This window comes from Girardinichthys multiradiatus, chromosome 24 (assembly GCF_021462225.1).
Source record: "Girardinichthys multiradiatus isolate DD_20200921_A chromosome 24, DD_fGirMul_XY1, whole genome shotgun sequence".
Lineage (NCBI taxonomy): Eukaryota > Metazoa > Chordata > Actinopteri > Cyprinodontiformes > Goodeidae > Girardinichthys > Girardinichthys multiradiatus.
The window spans coordinates 26,755,041-26,777,824 of record NC_061816.1 but is presented as its reverse complement, the minus strand read 5'-3'; the positions used below and the strand labels follow the sequence as shown (position 1 = coordinate 26,777,824).

The 22,784-nt window shown below is 40.8% G+C and overlaps 1 protein-coding gene across 1 annotated transcript; it reads left to right on the top strand.

Moving 5' to 3' along the window:
* The first annotated feature begins 867 nt into the window (after positions 1-867).
* Positions 868-20,179, top strand: LOC124861217 (NLR family CARD domain-containing protein 3-like). The gene is made up of 6 exons (XM_047354746.1): positions 868-946; positions 3,670-5,446; positions 15,000-15,173; positions 17,077-17,253; positions 19,416-19,592; positions 20,002-20,179. The coding sequence occupies exons 1-6, from the start codon at positions 868-870 to the stop codon at positions 20,177-20,179; spliced, it is 2,562 nt and encodes an 853-aa protein (XP_047210702.1).
* The last annotated feature ends 2,605 nt before the right edge of the window (positions 20,180-22,784 follow it).

Here is a 22,784-nt window from a genome sequence, read left to right as displayed (position 1 = left end):
TAGCCAGTAGACATGCTGGGTGAAGAGGTCAGATTCCGGGGCTCTTGAGGTAAAAGCAGCTGTCTCAATCTCTCTACATGTGTGGTGTGGCATGCAACGTCCTGCCACTGCTCTGTAATCTCCCAATGCTAAGGTGGTGCCAGCGGTTAGGGTGTCTAAAGTCTGGAGCCAGACTGCTGCTCCTTCAGAGATGGGGGGCAACTTGTCACAGAGAGCAGTAATGTCGCCCAGAGAGAACGGTTTATACCTACCGGGGGCTCCAGAGCCTTGTTGCTGTAAAAGGGGATAATTGGCTTTTTGGGCATAACTAAATCCTTCTGGTTTAGCTGAAGCTTTGCGGGGTAAATGTTCCCTTAACTGTCCAACTGTGTGACAGTGTATTGGGAATCCGTCCTCAGGGTGGTTTTGCTGCGGATCTGCTCTGTCTTCTCCAGTTTCCTGTGGCATGCTGTGCCTGCTTGCCTGCACCTCTGCAGCTGGGGTAGAGGTGTAACAAGGTGTGGGTGTGAGAAAAGGATTAGGACACAAAACCCTATCTGGCCTCCAGGATCCACTTAGCATTAAAGCCACTGAACCTTCCGGATCAGTCCCTGCTCCTTGTAAGAGCATGGCCCCCGTGCCCCAGCCTCTGAAATTAGACCTGATTCTTGTGGGGGTGAGCGAAAGGGATTTGTTTTGCTCAGGCTCCTTTGATTTTGTTCTTGTCTTTCTCTTACCTCTCTGTCCTGAAAGGCTGCTCTTTCTATGTCCAGAAATGATCCATCAGATGCTGACATAGATAATCCGGAAGTTCCACTGACAGATTCATTCCCCCCTTTTGGAATCTCTAAACCATGCACTACAAGTGTTCCATTTTCTACTTCCAATATGGGGTACAATCCACCAGGGGGTGGTGTGGGCGCACCAGTGAGGGAGCTGTACTTGGAGGAGGGTGCATACGGAGGAGGTGTGTCTGGGCTCGTCCCCTGAGCTGATTTTGACCCCTCCTTGTCTCCTTTTCTGGGTTCTTTCCGCTGCATTGTGTGAATTCCTCCTTGGTAAATCAAAAGTATGTCTCACCAGAAGTGCTCTTCTTTTTCATATTTATGTATGTCTGTGTTGTACTTACTTTTGGACCAGACAGAAGCGTCATTCAACTTACCTTGTGCGTCCTGTCTGTTTTTCTTCGCTGTGTTCAGTTTCTTTCTAAACCAATCACCTAAATCGCACTTGTCCGTCAAATTAATTCCATCCGCCTTCAGTGGTTGTCTCAACTTTTTTTCAATCTTATTTTTGAATTTCTCCGCGTCGTCTGTACCCCTGTTTTGGAGAACCAGTGTTTGTATGTTATTTAATTGTGTTTCTAAATCCACCCATGCTGTTGTGTCCGGAAATTTACCTTCCATGTTGTTTAAAATCCTGTGAAAAAAAAATTTCAAATAACTCTTCACAATATGCATATAAAATCCACTTATCACTGTATTGTCCTTGTTAACAACACAGTGCATTTATTCATCTGCAATGGTAAAGCTGCTCTCCGCTAGCTGTACCCACACACACATACAATCAGTCAGTCAGCGTTTGTCACAGTCAGTTTCGTTTAATATCAGCAAAGACACTTAATATTCACATTTATTCTATGATCCGCCACACAGACACTTATCCCTAGCACTCGAGTTATTTTAACCCAAATGATCCTCTCGCTCAGTGCACAAACACATTCCAGTTCGTATTTCCTCAATTCAACACAACAGTCTGACAGACACTCGCACACAGGAAATATGCACAAATTTGCAAAAACAATCCACTACAAGCCACTTCACCCTATATACAACAAATGCATTTTATTTTCGCTTAAGTAATTAACAATCCAACCGCATTTTTAAGTCAGAATGTGTGTTCAAATATTTAGTCGACTGCACTTGTGTAATTCCTCCATTTGTCCACTAGATGGGGTTTCTAACCCTTGTAACATTTCTGAGTGAATCATTCACCTGTTTTCTTTAAAATAATTCAGATGAATTACTTCTCTGGCCTCTAACCAATGCCAATTATTCGTGTTTTGCTAATTACACGGGCCTCAAACCCACCTTTATCTCATTAATCCGTCAAGCGGCCGTCAACCCCTGGTCTTATCTCAGCTTTTTCATATCTGACTCCATTTTAACACATTCAGTTAATGCACACTCTTTAACAGTTTTACAGAGTAATAACAATCAGAACCACTGAGACCTGGTTTAATTTGGCCTATACATAAATTCAATTGGAGAGTTTAATGAAATAGGCTCTGCCTCACCTTTAATGATTAATTATGGGCGCCCTAGTCTCAGAGGTTTCCGTCTGTCACACTATCTCTTTGTCCAAATTCCCTGATTCAGCCGTGAATCACGTCGGAGGTCACCAATTGTTGAAGCACCCCCCCAAGGGGTGTTCTGCGTGTTCGTTTATTCACCGTAAGCTGAAAGAATTCACAAGACATTAGAATAAATCACACGGAGACAGCTGTATGTTATTCAAATACCTGGCCAGGGGAAGCTCTCTGTCATGTGATCTGACCACACACCGAGACGACTTCAGACCTTCTCACTGGGGCCATTGCTTTTATTGAAACACACATGAAAATAGGCAGCGCCCTGTTTCACAATTTTATTTACACATATATTTACATACAGACTTTTCCGGCTTACCATATTTGGACAGCTATTGTCCTGCACCTGGACTCTGCTTTTCTGCTGATATGAGAAGGGAGTACTTGGCCCGTTAATCTTCTCACATTCTTTTCCCACCATTACAGTTCTTCAGTATTTCTCTACTTCACCACACTCAAGGCCAAGTTTGTGCTACAACACTGCTGCAAGCCACTAACACAGAACTTATACATTTTATTTCCCACACTGGTTATGAACACAATAATGATGCACACACATTATAAAATAATGCACACACATAATATATCTCCACAAACCACACACAAAGCAAAGACATCATGGAATGAACAATATTTGTGTTTCATCCTAAACATAGTTTTCTCTGCCTTAACACCACCTCTTACATGAATCATTCTGAGGGAGGAGGACAGGAGGTCCAAAGGGCACTGGTTTGGGTAGTGAAGTCAACCCGGTGCAGCCCCGTGGTTGGCACTATGGAACGGGGCAGCAGCTCTGCGGCTGAGGCACAACATACATGTTATAAAACACAGGAGTCAAATTGTGTTTATTATTTAAATTGAAGAGAAGTGTTCTAACTAAGGAAATGCAGCCAATTGCTTCGAATGCACCCTGCTCCAGAATAAGCATGTAGCAACAGCACTGAGTCGTTCACTTTATAGCAATCACTTGTACTGAGCATGCATGTAGAGACAGCAAAAAGGAAAATTCCCCAGTTCCACACTCTGAACAACTCTGTGTCTGTTTGTGTTCATGTCTCAGGATGTTTAGATCTTCTACATGAAACTTTGTGGTTTAAAATTTAGTTTTGTTTGTGTTTGGGGTTTAACAAATCAGCTGTTTACTGGTGTCTATAGAGTGATGAGGAATTACAAGACAACATTATGGGTTAGGGTTAGGGTTAGGGTTAAAGAAACTGACTTCTAGAACAGTACAAAGTAAGAACAAATGCTAATATATTCAATGTATAATATTTCTTTAAACAGGATGACTTCTCTTTTGTTTCATATGTTCTGTTTTACAGCAAATATTGGTCTGCAGAAGGATTTAGATGAATATAAGATCAGTCTGAGAAGGAAATGTGAACATGTGACTGAGGGATCTGACAAACCAGGAGATAGTTCCCTCCTCAACAGCATCTACACTGATCTCTACATCACAGAGGGACAGAATGAAGAGGTTAATACCCAACATGAGGTGATGCAGCTGGATACACCATTCAAGATAAATAACCTTCATGACATTCCAATCAGGGGCCAAGAAATCTTTAAAGCCTTACCCGGCCAATATGGAGCCATTAGAGTGGTTCTGACAAGCGGCATTGCTGGTGTTGGAAAAACCTTCTTAGTACAAAAGTTCACTCTGGACTGGGCAAAGGGCTTAGAAAACCAAGATATCAATGTGGTGGTTCTGCTTTCCTTCAGGGAGCTGAACATAATCAGAGAGGAGCAGCACAGCCTTCTCACTCTCCTCCATGTTTTCTATCCAACACTTCAGAAGTTCCTAGAAGAAATGCTGGCAGTCTGTAAACCTCTCTTCATCTTTGATGGCCTGGATGAGAGCAGATTTTTACTGGACTTCACCAACAGTCAGCTTGTTCCCGTTGTCACACAGAAGTCATCAGTCAAAGTTCTGCTGACAAACCTCATCAATGGGAACCTGCTTCCCTCGGCTCTCATCTGGATAACTTCTCGACCTGTAGCAGCCAATCAGATCCCTCCTTCATGTGTTAACAGGGTCACAGAAGTACGAGGATTTGCTGATGCAAAACAAGAGGAGTACTTCAGGAAGAGATTCAGTGATGAAGACCTGTCCAGCAGAATTATCTCCCACATCTGGACCTCACGAAGCCTTCAAATCATGTGTGGAATCCCAGTTTTTTGCTGGATCACTGCTACTGTTCTGGAGCACATGTTAACCATAGAAAAGAGAGAAGTGCTGCCCAAGACCATGACTGAGATGTACTCACATTTCCTGCTGGTTCAGACAGAGACAAAGAAGATAAAGTATAATGAAGAACATGAGAGGGGGCTGAAGGAGACAGACAGAGAAGTTCTTCTAAAGCTGGGGAGGCTGGCGTTTGAACAGCTTGAGAAAGGCAACATCATGTTTTACCAAGAAGACTTGGAGGAGTGTGGTCTTGATATTACAGAGGCCTCTGTGTTCTCAGGAGTTTGTACAGAAATCTTCAAAACAGAGAATGTGATTTTCCAGAAACCAATCTACTGCTTTGTTCATCTGAGTGTTCAGGAATATCTAGCTGCAGTCTACATATTTAACTGTTACACCAACCGGAACACAGATGTTTTGAAGAATTTTTTGACTGAACACAATAGTAACTCACCACTGGAAGATTTCCTTAAAAACATCATGGAGAAATGCCTCAAAAATGAAAATGGGCAGCTTGACCTGTTTGTTCGTTTCATTCATGGCCTCTCTGTGAAGCCCAGCAACAGACTACTACAGACCCTACTGGGTCAGACAGAAAACAGAACAGGAACCATCCAGCGAGTCATCAACAACCTGAAGAAACAAACAACATTCGCATCTCCAGACAGAAGCATTAACATCTTCCACTGTCTGATGGAGATGAACGATCTCTCAGTGCATCAGGACATTCAACAGTTCCTGAAGTCAGAAAACAGATCAGAGTTCCTCTCTGAGATCCATTGTTCAGCTCTGGCCTACATGCTGCAGATGTCACAGGAGGTTCTGGATGAGTTGGATCTGAAGAAGTACAGAACATCAACACAGGGACGACAGAGACTGATTCCAGCTGTGAGGAACTGCAGAAAGGCTCGGTAAGGCTAGTTTCTAAATCTTCTGGATTTTTTGTGTAGATTAGTAGGGTAGTTTCTTCAAATCTAAACAAAAGTAGAATACTTTTATTTTATAGACAGTATTTCCTAGAGTTAATTTTTGAATTAAAACTCTCTTCTTTAATATATGTTTGTATTTGTAAAAGTCTGTAAATTGTAAATTGAATCAGCCAAAATTGGAATTAGCTGGTAAAATGTCAAAGACAACTGGAAATCAATATCAGTCAAACAAGCTCGCTTTGTGCAGCTGTATTTTAAATTTCAGTTTCCCCCTGATAATAATGTTAATAAAATGTCAGCATTTTTTAAGTGACTAGATTTTTATTAATGTCATACACAGTCCTGTAGTTGTTGGACACAAGTGAAGAGATGAGGCTGAGAGGATCAGGGTAAAGTGGTGTAAAATTTAATAGAAGGCCAGACCTCACAATATGGCAGAAGACACAGCAGGATACAGCAGAGAGGCAAATGGAGTAGCAGACAACAGGTATAGCATGTAAACAGAAGGATCCGGGCCCTCATGTACAAAGCGTGCTTACACACAAAAACCTTGGGATGCAATGTTTACGCACAACTCAGCACGTACAAAAATGAACATTACGTAGAAGTGTGCGAAAATCTACGCAAATGTTTTACCTACCATTAAAGAGAGGAAGCCACGCAAACAAAACTCACCTAAATCCAGTGAAATATGACTCCATTCAAACCTGATGTTTTTTCATGAGTTTGACCTTTTATCATTTAAACCCGAGTGATGAAACAGAATCACATTTGGCCTCATACGATAACGTAAAACCCCTCATAAAATGATGGAAACAACCTTAGTCGGATGGAAACTGTGAAACTTCCTCTGTTTCTGTCACCTGTAAATGAAAATGCTCATTGTTCTGTGCGCATCATCTGAGGGGCACTTTCATTCTCACTGAAAAAGAAAAAGTTATTGGATCAGCAGATTAATTCCTAAGAAGTCAGGTTTAATGATTCCTAAGGTGGACAAGTTGTAGACAATCACACATGTCCATAAATGGCTGCATAAAGTTATTCGTTACTGTGAAATGATTGTAGCTTTTGGCTCAGCTGGAGGATGAAAGAAGTTGGAGGGAGCGTTTTATTCAGAGACCGTACCTGCTTTAATGGATTGGCCATGATAATGCATGGCTTATTAGCTGGTTTAGATTGCCCAGGGCAATTATTTTGGAGTTTTGGAGCTGGCCTCAGTTTTACAGAGGGAAACCAGGAGGAACCGGATGTCGCTGGTGCCAGTTCCAGTTCTCACTACACTGCGGTCAGGTATATAACAGTCATCCCTGAGCCGGGCCATGCCAAAAATACGGATCGGCCTTATTTGTATGGTGCTCTGATATACACTGCCTGGCCAAAAAAAAAAAAGTTGTCACCTGGATTTAACTGAGCAAATAAGTACGAGTCTCCCATTGGATAATTACTGCATGGGCGATTCTGTTTCAGCTGGCAACAAGTTATTTAACCCCAACTGGTGCAATGAGTTGCTTCTCATTTCTTCAACAACCATGTAGAAAGCTCCATCCCGTGGTTGTGGAAAAGATGTCGGTGTGTTTTAGACGGGTCAAATCATTGGCATGCATCAAGCAGAGAAAACTAAGGAGATTGCAGAAACTACCAAAACTGGTTTAAGAACTGTCCAACGTTTTATTAAAAACTGGAAGGATAGTGAGGACCCATCGTCTTCGAGGAAGAAATGTGGCTGGAAAAAAGTCCAGTAGAACTCCGGGCTCTGTGTAATAGTGAAAGTAAGAGCATTTCCACACTCACAATGCAAAGGGAACTCAAGGGATTGGGACTGAACAGTTGTGTAGCCTTAAGAAAACCACTAATCAGTGAGGATAACCAGAAAAAAAGGGCATCAATGTGCTAGGAAGCATAAAGATTGGACTCTGGAGCAATGGAAGAAGGTCATAAGGTCTGATGAGTCCAGACTTACCCTGATCCAGAGTGATGGGCGCATCAGGGTGAGAAGAGAGGCAGTTGAAGTGATGCACCCATCATGCCTAGTGACTACTGTACAAGCCTGTGGGGGCAGTGCTATGATCTGGGGTTGCTGCAGGTGGTCAGGTCTGGGTTCAGCAACAGTATGTGTTCAAAGAATGAGGTCAGCCGACTACCTGAATACACTGAATGACCAGGTTATTCCATCAATGGATTTTATCTTCCCTGATGGCACGGGCTTATTCCAAGATGACAATGCCAGGATTCATCGGGCTAGAATTGTGAAAGAGTGGTTCAGGGAGCATGAGACACATGCTCATTCTCACACATGGATTGGCCACCACAGAGTCCAGACCTTAACCCCATTGAGAATCTTTGGGATGTGCTGGAGAAGGCTTTGCGCAGCGGTCAGACTTTACCATCATCAATGTAAGATCTTGGTGAAAAATGAATGCAACACTGGGTGGAAATAAATCTTGTGACACTGCAGAAGCTTATCGAAACAATGCCACAGCGAATGCATGCTGTAATCAAAGCTAAAAGTGGTCCAATGAAATATTAGAGTGTGTGACCTTTTTTTTTTGGTGCTGACATTTCTTTTGAACAGCAGTGTATAACGTTCCCCTAAACTGTGGCTCTCATTTGCAGCGTGGAGCGGATTTCCGAATGTAATCAGAGCAATAGACTGTACTCATATTGCCATAAGGGGCCCATCTGTAAGTGAATATGAATTTATGAATAGAAGGCATTATCATTCAATATATGGGCAGCCTATTTATGATGTGCTAATGTGTCTCACTAATGCAATGTCATGTTGGCCTCCACAGCTCATGATTCCTTTATACTATAATAATTATTGTAAGTGTTGGCAACAAACCTCAAGCAGACTGCGTGATGGCTGGCTTTTAGGTGATTTTCTATTTTTATATGTGCCGCCTGAATGGTTTTTAAAGATTTAAAGTACTTCACATAGTTTGTGTGGTGACAGTCTTCCTAAAAGAAATATGGAAGGAATATTCACGTCATTATAATGATCAGCATTGAGCTGTAATTGAGCTTAGTGCAGCCGCTTGAGTGCCATCTGGATGTGATGCAGACATGGGGGAACTTAACGGGTTCGAGCCGACAACCTTTTTATTTCAAGAAGTTGTTGGTTTGCTTTAATTCACTACTAGAGGCTGACATTTTTTCGGGATTCCCACGGGAAACCCGCGGGACGGGAGACAGCATCAGTAAAGATCACGTGATTGGGACGGTACAGGATAAAAAATGAACGGGAGCAGACGGGAGCGGGAGCTAACCAATAGGAGGAAAAGAAACTAGGATCAATTGTCTTTGGAAATGTAAAACTGAGACTTTGTTATAAACTTTAAGAAAAAAAAAACTTGGATCGACGCCGCCATTGTGTAGTTTTTTTCCAAGAAGCCTATACTATAATGTGAGTCAAACGAACTACACGACCCACAAGCCAACAGTGCTTCTGAGTGATGTTTTCCACCTGCGTTCAGGATGGAGGGAGCAAACGCAGGTGGAGAACTGGACCTGGTAAAATTGGATTTGCAACGTAAAGTCAGAAATAAGGACTTATTTATTAAACTCATAGAGCTGACAGGAAAGTCACAAATATTACCGACCTTCAGGAGAGTTGAATGTAGCGGTGTTAACATGCTGCTTGTAAAACGTGTTTAGTCGTAATCAAGGACACCAGTGATTAAGGGACACTTGTAAGGCAGATTCTGGATTGAATCAACCCTGCATCTCTTCATTCATCAAACCAAAAGTACCATCATGTGTCAAGTCTCATCTGACCAACAAAATTGCTGCATGTGCTCTAAAGATTTAAGAGGTAAGGTACGGAAGCCCGTGAGGGGACATGGGGGAAATGTATTACTTTTGCGTCTCCACGCAATACTTTTGCGTTCGGCATTTTGTAGCAACAGCACAGATGACAAACTGCTCATAAAACAAACACTGATATGTCATTAATATGGTTTATTTGTCATATGCAGGTTAACACGCAGTCAACAATGCGATAAAATGCTTAGGATAAGAAGAACCGTTCAAATCACGATAAAAACAAAAACACTAATCGCGTACAAAAAAAAGTACACATCATGCAGCAGTAATAAGGAAATAAAGTGTCACAGATGTGGTTTTGTGCAGTTTTATGTTCCAGAGTTCAGTAGTTTGTTTGACAGCTTGTGGATAAAAACTGTCTTTTAGTCTGATTTGAAGATAATTTTATTTAATGCTGATTTCAAAATAAAACTCAATAAATCTCAAAACGGGTGTAGTGTTTGTTTCATTTTTGCAGTTATCTGGTTTGGAAACTATCCCACAAAGTATTGCGAAATAACGCAAAGACTATTGCGTGAGAACGCAAAAAAGAAAAAATTCCCCATGTCCCCTCGCAGACCTCGTAGAAAGGCTTCATCAAGGGAAGATATTAAATATGTTGTGAAATAGAAAAAAATAGAATGTACCATTAAATGTACAATTTATTTAATACATCATTAAATATTAAGTGTACCACTAATTACGTCATGTTGTCTTTAAAATTATACTTAATTATTCAGTGGCATATTTAATTGCATAATAGTCCATTTCATGATATAATGGTACATTTATTGTTTCTAATGATGTATTAAATAAATAAATGGTACCTTTAATTTAATGGCACATTTAATGTTACATTTCTTTCATGTTACATTTACTTCACTTATGGGACATTCACAACATTTATTTATTTAATGATGATTTTATTGTATTAATTTTGGTCCAGTTTGACCCTCCATTCTTGATGCCTGTATAGGAGGTCATGTCAGAATTTGAATCAGGTGTTCTGGATCAGACACACATCTAAAACCTGCAGGGAAGGGGTCCCTGAGGACCAGGGCTGTGAACCATTGAGGTACAGTTTCTAAATTATGAAGGTTTTGCCTTTTTGGCCTTTTGTTCAACAAGTACAGTTCTCTTACTAGGTGCATTTTTCTTTCGTTTCAGCAACTTGAAACATAAAAGTGATGTCATTGTTCAAAGGAAACGATCACTTAATAAATAAGTAAAATACAACTAGGTACATTTTGTTTATTCAACTAAGATAGGCATGGTCTGTTTCCTTGTTTAATATTTTATTATTTCTTCATTATTATTTTTTTTACTTTAACTGGCCTTTACTACAGCTAAAAACAGGGACCTAACTGGTCCTTCAAAGAAAGAAATGACCAAAAGACTAAATGAAGAAAACAAAAATGGGAGTGGCACAGGAGTGGGAGTTGTTCTGAATGGGAGCGGGACAGGAGTGGGAGTCAATTTACCAGGAGTGGGACGGGACAGGATTTTTTTCGTTATGCTGGCCTGGGATTGGGATGGTACAAGACATTTTTCTGTGGGAGCGGAATGGGACAGGAGAGAAAATCCACTCCCGTGTCACCCTCTATTCACTACAAACATCCATCATGATGTGTAGACACATTCTTGTTTTTCCGCCAGGACAGGAACCAGTCTTTGACTGTCACAGTACTGTTGCCATGGTTATTTGGACACGTGACGGGTGACTTCCAGCTATTTATACTACTTTGCATATGTATTTAGGGGCGGGGACTGCGCGGTTCAAGCGCCACTCGCAGCTACGTCCGAAAATTGGGTGTATGAAGGCTAAGTTTGCAGTGACATGTCTACGCACAATTTCATACATCTAACTTTTTTTTGTGCGCTGCAAGTTTAAGAATTTCTCCCTACCGCAAACGTTTAGTTTGAAAGCTGTTCACTCTTTAAAACATGAGACCCCTGGAGAGGAATGAAGGGGAGGTGGTCTGTGAACTGTACTTAATCTAATCAACAGAAATGTGTAGCAGCTGTGTAGAGAACATCCTCCAGTTTCTCTTCTTAGGGTATTCTTCAGTGGTTTAACAATCTCTTGATTAGTTACACCCTATTCTTATGTCATGCTTTAACCCTCCTAGTAGTTACAAGTCTGTCAGTTTCCTTGTCTCCTTGCCAGATTCTCTGTTATCTGTTTACTCTGTGCTAGTTTTGCTGTGGCCTAGTCACTTACCTGTTCCCCATGTGCCTGTTCCTGTAAGTCCTCTTTGAACAAATATTCACTTCCAATATTTTTGCTGTATTTGTGTCCTCATCACTACAAACCACGAAGAAAGAATATGGCCAGTAAGACACAGCAGTCACAAACCACTGAGGAATAAAACAAGCGGTGAGGATAAGCGTGGCAGCGGACAGCAGGTTTCTGCTCTGAGTGTTGCGGAACTGTTGGAGAAAGCTGAAAGGGACCACCAGGCTGCCTCGGTGGAGATTTTCTACAAACAGCCAAAATCTCATCTGCAACTCCAGCCCTCAACCAACAACATCTGTCTCAATGCATCTTGTCATCTTCTGGGCTGTAGAGTGTGTGTCACTTTATACGTCACTTTCTCCATCACTCCTGAAATCAAGCTCCATGGTGTCTGACCGACATCTTCACTCCTGCTCCGATGGTTGCTTCCAAATCCTGCGTCGCAGGTCTAACCCTGCTCATACCTTCAGGACTCATTCGTGGCCAGTACCCCCTTGAGCCTTAAGACCCAGATTTTACCTCAGCTTTTACCTGCTGCATTGTCAGTGCCATCAGCTGCATTCCTCAGTGAGCTGCAGCTGAGTATATCCGCATCATCAGCAACTGCAGCTTCCTGACCAGCAACTAAAGTAGAAGCTGCAAAGTATTTCTTGTTAGCAGCAGCTACTACCCCAACAGCTTCCTTAACACAAGCAGGAGCTGCCTCACTTTCATTTTCAGAGCTTAAGATTTCAGCCTTGCTCTCAGCTACTTTAGCCCTTGAGTCATCTGGCTGCATCTTGCCATTACCATCTCCACCTGTGGCATTCATAATTCTTGATCTTATGCTTGTTTTCCAGTCATGGTTCCAGAACCACACAGCTCCACTCAGCCCAAATGCACTGCTTTGCACTAAGCCTGTTGTGTCTCCATTGTCTCACTAATGGCTGGAGTTATGGCTTGAAGCCCCACCTCCAGTCATCAGCCCCGTTAGCTGTTTGTTCTGCTCACAACATAATAAAACTGCTTTTTTAGCAATACAACTTTGAGCAGTAGCTAACATGCAACTTAAGGTGAAATGTGACATCTCACCCACATGCCTTGACACAATATTGCAGTGAATGCACTTCAGTTTTTATGAGCTTTTCCTAGAAAGCGGTGGCGTGGCTTCTAATAATATATTCTTTCTGCTAACTCAGCAAACACCCTTTCATGCTGCTGAAAGGGTGCTGAACACGCCCAATGTTAATCAGTTCACGTCATATTGTGGCCATGCTCTGCCCCATTGGGACCTGCTGACGAGCAGGTACCAAGAAAGCCAGTAATACGAACAGTCTCAAAATGGGCTGGGCTGAGTGGAGTGGAGACGGCCATGGAAAAGGGCCTTAAATGTTGTGTTTACCGATGGCAGATTAGCTGGCCAGCTGGTGTATTCAGAAGCATTGCTTGTTTAACAGTATGTTAATAAACCTAGGGGGTGATATTAAGGCATCTGGTTGCAGGGAAACAATAGCAAATATTATGTGAGTGGTTAAATGTCTCTGTATGTGATGATCCTTTGCAGAAACAGAATTATACAGATTCTGTAGAATTATTTAAGAACTGGAACCTCTTTTGCGGAACAGCCCTATAAGCGTTTTCCTTGGGTCTAGTTGCTACTTTCAGAGGTTTCCTGCCCTGCCCGAGTTCTTATTTGTGGTTAAATAACACCGTCTTTTCTTTCACTCTACACATCTAAATAAGACTGAAGGGATTCACTGTCATGTCAAATACAGTAAAATGATATGAGATAAACATATATAGGGATATCATTTTTTTTAATGACTATTACATCGCTTATCATATGATTAAAGTTTGTGTTTATCATACAGATTGTTTGATATACAGGTCCTTCTCAAAATATTAGCATATTGTGATAAAGTTCATTATTTTCCATAATGTCATGATGAAAATTTAACATTCATATATTTTAGATTCATTGCACACTAACTGAAATATTTCAGGTCTTTTATTGTCTTAATACGGATGATTTTGGCATACAGCTCATGAAAACCCAAAATTCCTATCTCACAAAATTAGCATATTTCATCCGACCAAAAAAAGAAAAGTGTTTTTAATACAAAAAACGTCAACCTTCAAATAATCATGTACAGTTATGCACTCAATACTTGGTCAGGAATCCTTTGGCAGAAATGACTGCTTCAATGCGGCGTGGCATGGAGGCAATCAGCCTGTGGCACTGCTGAGGTCTTATGGAGGCCCAGGATGCTTCGATAGCGGCCTTTAGCTCATCCAGAGTGTTGGGTCTTGAGTCTCTCAACGTTCTCTTCACAATATCCCACAGATTCTCTATGGGGTTCAGGTCAGGAGAGTTGGCAGGCCAATTGAGCACAGTGATACCATGGTCAGTAAACCATTTACCAGTGGTTTTGGCACTGTGAGTAGGTGCCAGGTCGTGCTGAAAAATGAAATCTTCATCTCCATAAAGCTTTTCAGCAGATGGAAGCATGAAGTGCTCCAAAATCTCCTGATAGCTAGCTGCATTGACCCTGCCCTTGATAAAACACAGTGGACCAACACCAACAGCTGACACGGCACCCCAGACCATCACTGACTGTGGGTACTTGACACTGGACTTCTGGCATTTTGGCATTTCCTTCTCCCCAGTCTTCCTCCAGACTCTGGCACCTTGATTTCCGAATGACATGCAGAATTTGCTTTCATCCGAAAAAAGTACTTTGGACCACTGAGCAACAGTCCAGTGCTGCTTCTCTGTAGCCCAGGTCAGGCGCTTCTGCCGCTGTTTCTGGTTCAAAAGTGGCTTGACCTGGGGAATGCGGCACCTGTAGCCCATTTCCTGCACACGCCTGTGCACGGTGGCTCTGGATGTTTCTACTCCAGACTCAGTCCACTGCTTCCGCAGGTCCCCCAAGGTCTGGAATCGGCCCTTCTCCACAATCTTTCTCAGGGTCCGGTCACCTCTTCTTGTTGTGCAGCGTTTTCTGCCACACTTTTTCCTTCCCACAGACTTCCCACTGAGGTGCCTTGATACAGCACTCTGGGAACAGCCTATTTGTTCAGAAATGTCTTTCTGTGTCTTACCCTCTTGCTTGAGGGTGTCAATAGTGGCCTTCTGGACAACAGTCGGGTCGGCAGTCTTACCCATGATTGGGGTTTTGAGTGATGAACCAGGCTGGGAGTTTTAAAGGCCTCAGGAATCTTTTGCAGGTGTTTAGAGTTAACTCGTTGATTCAGATGATTAGGTTCATAGCTCGTTTAGAGACCCTTTTAATGATATGCTAATTTTGTGAGATAGGAATTTTGGGTTTTCATGAGCTGTATGCCAAAATCATCCGTATTAAGACAATAAAAGACCTGAAATATTTCAGTTAGTGTGCAATGAATCTAAAATATATGAATGTTAAATTTTCATCATGACATTATGGAAAATAATTAACTTTATCACAATATGCTAATTTTTTGAGAAGGACCTGTACTCACTTTTTTCTCCAATCACAGGCTTGCTGAGTGTGAACTGTCAGAGACTCATTGTAAAGTTGTGGCCTCAGCTCTGATGTCCAGCCCCTCTCATCTTATTGAAGTTGACCTGACTGAGAACAAGCTAAGTTGTTCTGCAGTGGAGCATTTGTGTGCTGGACTGAGGAGTTCCAACTGTAGGCTTGAAATCCTGAGGTTAGTTCATTGAAACCATGTTCATTCACTTATACTTTAAATCTAATTTCAGTTTCATTACATAAATATGCATAGTTTGTATTTCCTGCAAAACATCCCTAGAATGTTTTCACATTGAGCCAAGTTACAAACTATTGTGTATTTTCTTGCAATTGTATGTATTAGAAAAAGGCAAAGTAGCTCATAATAATCAAGTGGGAGGAAAATGATACATTATTCTCCAATATTTTCCAAATGAAACCCTGAATATTGTGACCTGTGACATAACATCTGCAAGTCTTTTAAAATATGTCTCTACCAGGTGGAAAATGACAAGTCTAGAGATTCTTTCTCATTCTTCATTTTGAAAATACTCCCAAACTCAGTCATATTAGATTTAGAGGGCATATCAACATGTAGCTCCATCAATTTTCCCAAAATAATCTAACCATCTTTTCTGTCTATGCTAAAGCTAAGGATCCCCACAGCATGATCCTGCCACCACCATGTTTCAACTTGGGTGTTTAGTATAAAGTGTAATATTAGTTTTACACGCCACAAGCCTTTGCAGTTAAGTTAAAAAAGTTAACCTTTGGTTTACTGTGTCTGCAAATAGCATAAGGGAATCTGCAAACATGACTTCTTAAAGCATTCTTTAAGCACAGTCTTTCCTCTTGCTACTCCTCCATAAAAGCTAGGTTTGTGGAGTTCATGAACAACATATTATCCCACCTGTTTATTTTTTGGGAGTTTCCTGGGTCACAAAAAGCAGCATCCAAGCTAACACAATCCTGGATCCAAAGCAGTTTGCCACCTGGGGAAATCAGCTCACGCACAAAGGACATGTGAGAGGGGCTACCTTTGAAGACATAGCCTGTGGATGAGCTTCATATGGACGAGCCAGTATCAGAGCTTGTGCAAGTCCTGGCAAAAACTTAAGGGGCTCATATGGGAACAATACAAAGCGATGGATCAATGGGTTTCTGTTGGCTCTCACATTCTTGTCACAAGCTTCTGGAGGATGCAGTCAATGTGAGAGGACATCCAACTATCTTCTCATAGGCTGGTAATCCATGTTTGGAGCAAATGACATCCGAACACTGCAGTTATAGTTGGTAAAAGAGAAATGAAAAAAAACTAATAATTATCAAAAACTGTTGAAAATCATTCAGAAATTGAGAAAAATGTATTATCAATATATTGTCAAAATTTCTGAATTAATCTGATTATTTATAATCATACAACCAGAAAGCAATGCATTCATGTGTCTTAAAATCAACATTTGATCATAAAAACAGACCAGGAACCTTGTTCTCAGACTATGCAAATCAACCTCTAAAGTATCCACCAGTATTTTCATGACCTCAAAGTGAAGAATCTGTAGCCTACGTCAGGGGAAAAAATCCAAAAATATCTCCATGCTGACAGAAAAAACAATATCAGCACCTCAGAGCCAATGTTAGTAAGGAAACACTGCCTTGACTGATACTGCTAAGCAAAGCTATTTCTCAAAAGAAAACCTGCCTTTTAGACCTAATACCTATATCCTTTTTAAATTATTCAACTCATTTGCATGTGATGATCTTAATATTGTAAACTGTCTCCAAATGAACAAGACTGTGGTTGTTAAGTGTCATCTGAAGAGAAGAGAGAGTGGGTCACAACCTACCGATCTTTGGTTTTTCTACAAAATACTACAGATGTTTCTACTGAAACAACAGATGTCAGAAGAACATGTTTTCTGCTTGCTTCTAAAAAGGTTTTTCAGAATAAAATGTTAGACATCAGTGCATCAGGTTTTTGTCATTTTTAGATTTAAAATATTTATTTTCTTTTTTATTTTCTTTTATTATTGTGGTCATGTTTTTGCTTATTAATCAACATTACATTGTCTTCTCTTGTGTTATTTTGATATGTTTTTTAGACTGCGGAATTGCAGGTTGTCAGAGGACAGTTGTACTTGTCTGGTCAAAGCTCTAAGGTCCAACCTGTCCCATCTGACAGAACTAGACCTAAGCTGGAATAAAGGAATAAAAGATGCAGGGGCAGAGGAGCTCTGTGGATTTCTAAAGAGTCCACACTGCAGACTAAAAATACTGAGGTGAGACCCCCTGTTTTAGTTTTTTACCTCTCTTTAAGATGATTTGAAAGTTGCTAACAGTAAACTGCAGATATAGCTCCATGATGGTCACTGCAGATTTCTATAGAAAGCTCAGGGAATGCCACATTTGGTCTGAAAGGACACGTAGGATCTTTATAAAACGTATTTCTTCTTCTTTAATGGTTTGGTAAAAATTTTAGGTAAGTTTTTAAGATAAAAACTTTACTGATCCCTCTGGTGAAATTAAGGTTGCAGCAGCAGGAAAGCAGAACCTTAGCTGCAATATAAAAAAAAAAATATTAAAAAGCATATATGCATGCACATGCATATACACATACCTACATATATTGCAAATACATGCATGCTTTTTTGTCTTGTCTGTAACTGTGATGGACTCGAGACCTGTCCAGGGTGTACCCTGCCTCTCATCCAACGACCACTGGAGATAGGCACCAGCCCCCCTGTGATCCTGCACCGAGAAGGAAGGTGGGATGGATGGATTATTGATCCATCCATCCATCCATTTATCCATCCATTTATCCATCCATCCATCTATCCATTCATCCATCCATCCATCCATCATCAAGCTATTGGTTCCTGGCCACCACAATAGTAATATTTGTTTTAAATAGAAATGTATTAGGGACCAAGGGACCAAGGTAAATATTTGTTATAAGAATAAAATGTTTTTACTGTGTGCAGTTCTGTCACAGCAGTCTCTGCTGCATTGGCAGCTCACACACACATTTAGCATGTTGGACTGAATGTGTGTATTACACACACAGTGTAATGTTTCTAACTTTCTTCTGTGTTCTCCAAGTTGAAATACACAGCAACCTCAAAACATAGATATGGAATTAAATACGAAGAAAGCATTTTCTTACATCTTTAAAGACATTTGTAAGGCTCTGATGTTTCAAAGGTCTTCCTAGTGAACCAAATCAGTCAGCTAATTCAGTCTCATCTCAATATTGCTGGGAAGTGGTTTTAAGGTCAAAGGTTATGTGATTTTTCCCAATTTAGAGCCAGTTCAGAAACAGTTGTTCAGAATAAAACCCTGTTGGTGTCAATGCAAACATCTCTAATACAGATTGTTTTTTTAATCAGTGATTGTTGAAGGATTATGTCAGCTATGGAGTACAATGCATTCTCATGTCTTCCTAATAGTACACTTGTTGAGATCATGTTTTTCTTATTAGTTCTTCTTGTTCAAATTTATTGTTATCTTTTATCATGTTTGGGGTTTCACATCTGTGACCCCAAAGGCAGAGCAGCTGACAAAGACAGAGTACCAGTGGAGAAATTAGGGATGGAGGGTTCTGGAGGGTTGGGTAATTTTGATGATCATGGTTATCATGAGAAAGAAGTGAACCAGGAAGTAGCTTGAAGATCTGAAGAAGTTCAGGTTCAGATGAGCTTGAGATGAGTATCAAACTACAAATTTAGGAACATGGAAACAAGATGTAAGAGAGTAAATGCAGGGTTGTAGATGCTCAAAAGCTAAAACCGCAACTTTCCCACTTACTTTAGTATTGCCTTCTCTTGACAAGGAGGGCTTTCTTCATCCCTCTTTTAATCCATCTGTCCTCTCTGTCTACAATCTGAACTTTACTGTCATGAAAAGTTTGTCTTTTGCTCCTGAGGTGCTAGTGGGCTGCTGAATCTTGGCCCAAGCTGGTGGCTCTTCTGTGCTGTGCCGTGTGTTTATGCAGTTGTTATCTGGTTTCATACACAATGCAGCCGAGCCTAGTTTGGATGTTCAGTCCTTGGGGTGAACCAGTTTTTGTCTGAGAATATTGTTAGGTTGGAAATTCACCAATATGTTGTATTTTCAGTTAATTCTCCTGTTTCTCAGAAACTTACCACCTATGGAATGAAGGTTTTTTTTATGTCTTCTCATTTGTGTTTGAAGCTGTGCCCAGTTTGGATGACCACATGCCTGAAGGGATTTCCTGACATGCTTGTGTTATTAATTTTTAAAGACTTAAATATATCTGCTGAACAACATGAGTTTGTATTAAAGGAGCTGCTTGTGTAGCTGATAAAGCTTTATAAAACGTATCTATGTACTTATTGAAACAGCAGCATTTGTGGTCCTTGTTCTGATGGACTTTTAACTCGTAACCTGTTGGCTTCATTTCACGTTTTATTCTTTTTTTCAGATTGCAACGCTGCAGGTTATCAGAGATCAATTCTACTGCTCTGGCCTCAGCTTTAAAGTCTAACCCCTCCCATCTGACAGAGCTAGATTTAAGCTGGAACGAAGACGTGAAAGACGCTGGAGTGAGGGAGCTCTGTGGTTTTCTAGAAAGTCCACGCTGCAGTCTAATGATACTGAGGTTAGACACCATTATTTAATGTACAGTCAAACTTATGTGGAAATTATGGTGACACAAAACTGCTAATATTATTCAGATCCACATTGATGATCTTCATTTTAAGGCCGTTTACTTCTTTTTATGTTCTTTTGTGACTCTGACTGATGATTCAGCACTTTTATAAGGCATTTAATTTCTGATTAAAACACTCAAATGCAAGATGTCACAGCAACAAACTGAATTTATTTAGGAAAGAAACTGTAAATTATGGTTATGTTATACAAATGATGGTTATATAATTATTTTATAGTGGTTTTAAGAAATGTAAAACAGCTTCTTTATATGCATGAATAATAAAATATTGTATGAAATTTAACTGCTTTAACCTGCATCACAGCTGGCTTCCCCTCACATTTTATTCTTCATTCAGTCTGTTTAACTGCAGTTTGACAAAGATCAGCTGTGCTTCACTGGTCTCAGCTCTGAAGTCCAACCCCTCTCATCTGACAGAACTAGACCTGAGAGGAAACAGTCTTGTTCAGTCAGATGTTGAACAACTGTTGGATGTTGAGAAGAGTATGAAGTTCGAACTAAAATCTCTTAAGTAAGTAGACTTTCGAAGTCAGTCGTGTTTTATGAAATATAGTTAAAGCAAAGACACATTTCCCTGTAACCCTACAGCTTCTCAGTGGATGCTTTCCTCAGAGAAGCTTTGACATGGGAATGGTGATAAGCGTTATTGTTGGGCACAAAGACAGAGACAGCCAATCAGATCACCTAGACGTTTATGTTCATTTTGTGTTGCTGTGAAGAGCTATGTTCATGTCCACAGGAAATAAAACTGGAATAAAGCCAACAGCTCCCCAAGATGTATAAAGACAGGTGCCATCATTTATTAAACATTCATAGCATAAAATCTTATCTCAGACTGTTTGCTGTTTTATTCCAACAGGAATCACCTGATCAGTTTCATTTTTGTTAAAGTTCTAAATTCAGTCTGATTGCAGCCTGAAAATGAATTTACGGTATAGATTTAAGATTAGTTTAGATTGGGTCCTCGAGGAAAACCTGGATATACTCTGAACCTGCCACACTCGCCTGGTTCATTCTGGGGGAGCGCCTGGGGATCCCCCAGAATGAACCCAGAGTAGACCGAGAAAATGTTAGGACTGCCTCTTGCTCTCCTCCAAGTGGGTGATGCCTGAAAAACCTTCAAAGGGGAGGGCCAAAGAGGCATCCAGATTAGATGCCTTAACCACCTCAACTGACTGCTTTCGATCGGCAGAGCACTATCTGTGCTTCAAGCTTTAGTAGATGACGAAGCTCTGCGTGCTCTCTTTAAAGCTCCGTCTGACCACCCTACAGAGGAAATCATTTCAGGTGCTTGTATCTTCTCCTTTCAGTCATTATCTATATCAAATGACCAGCTGAGAGTTGAAAAATTGACAGACTGGTACATTTTCTTCAGCTATTCTTAACCTTGACAGACCGGAGCAATGTCCAAACAGTTTATTAAAAGCACAGCCATGTTGGAATTATGATTATCGATTAATTAATATTTATCAAGAATTATAATTAACAATCATAATTTGACAAAATTAATTTCTTAACCAAAATCCTCATTTATGAATCGAAGACCAGGGATGTCTTCTGGTGTTGTAATTGTGGCTCAACGCCTTTGATAATTACAACCGTTAAATACTCAGTAATAATTAATAACTATTACCAGAAATGTCACTGTTTAATCGACCGTTTCTACCGAAACATGGGGAACTTTTAACCTTATTTTGACTGACGAATCACTCTTGCACAAAATAAACACAAAACGCCTTCTCTTTATCAACGTGAATATTTATTAAATCAACAGCCTGATACAATCCGCTCTTCCGATTTAATAATCTTCACCTAATCAAACATGCAAAGTTCTACACAAAAAGGGGGTAAAATATCTAACTAAACAAAATAAAACAAAACAGCAGTGAGTGCGTATGGAATCAACCAGCAGTTATGGCCGAAGTGATAATATGACAAGGGAATATGGTGTTGAACGAAGCTTTGGGAGCGCAGCCCGCCAGAAAGTGTAGCTCAGTGAAATGCATAGTCATAAAACATTGAAAGTTAATGTGCGTCCACAGTTAACTTCAGGAAGAGCGGTCAATCTGCGTCTTTTGTCCTCCTTGGCAAAAAGGAAAGAATATGATGTGACCATCAGCAGTCGACTAGAACCAAGCAAAGTGAAAGTTCTGGCCTCCTCGTTCCAGAAACCTCGTTCATGAATTTTTTGTTGGCCAATGAAGGAGAATAAATGAAATCCACTTGGGACTCTTCTCCAGAAATTGATGCGCTTCAGTTGCTGTTCCAGTTTCCAGCATGAAAAGCAAAGCTTCTTTCAAATGTTCCTTCCTATATTGCTTCCTGTGACGTCAGACCTGGGACAGCCCCGTCATATCAGCCACAGTGGCTGCTGGGTTTTGTAGGACAGACTATCCTGCGGTACAAAATGGCCGATGACGTTGGAAAGGCATAGTGGCGTCCAGCAATGTGCAAATGGTCCAATATTCAGCAAGCAAGTCCATACAGCCAGCATCAGGGACAAGTGGCAACCCTAACCTGGACTCTAAAACATACGGAGAACAAGTTTGACTTTGTGAAAAGAACAGAGACACTGCTCTTGCCTGGTTGTACAAGGACCAGAAAGTCCCTAGAAGTATTCTTGACACACCGTACACAGCAAATCTCACAAGGATCCAACCATGGTGTCCTGGCACTGGGGATCTTTTAGACTACATCAGAAACCAGTGACATTGTGATAGGGTTGGAGGTTAGGGTTTTTCCTTTCCTCAAGTCCTCAAACTCTGACTCTTCTACTAAAAACATAGTGACTGGAGACTTATGTAGATCCACAAAATGCCCCTGATGCTGTCTGACAACGTGCTCAGCTTTGGTTTGCAGTTCTTCCGTGTATTATATTCTGAGCTGTTGGACTGTTTTTCAGAACATCCTTGAGGTTAACTGAAAATCCTTGTAGCCAAACATCGTCAGCTCCATGAGAACCATGTTGTCCTTATACAAGGCAGAAACTGTACCAGAGTCCACTCATCATATTTGTACATCTGTCCTTCTGCCTTTACTTTGATCTGTTCTGTAATGGACTCCATGCTTGTTAGCTAATGCTTCTGAAGTAAATGAAATGTCCATTAAATCCATTGCCAA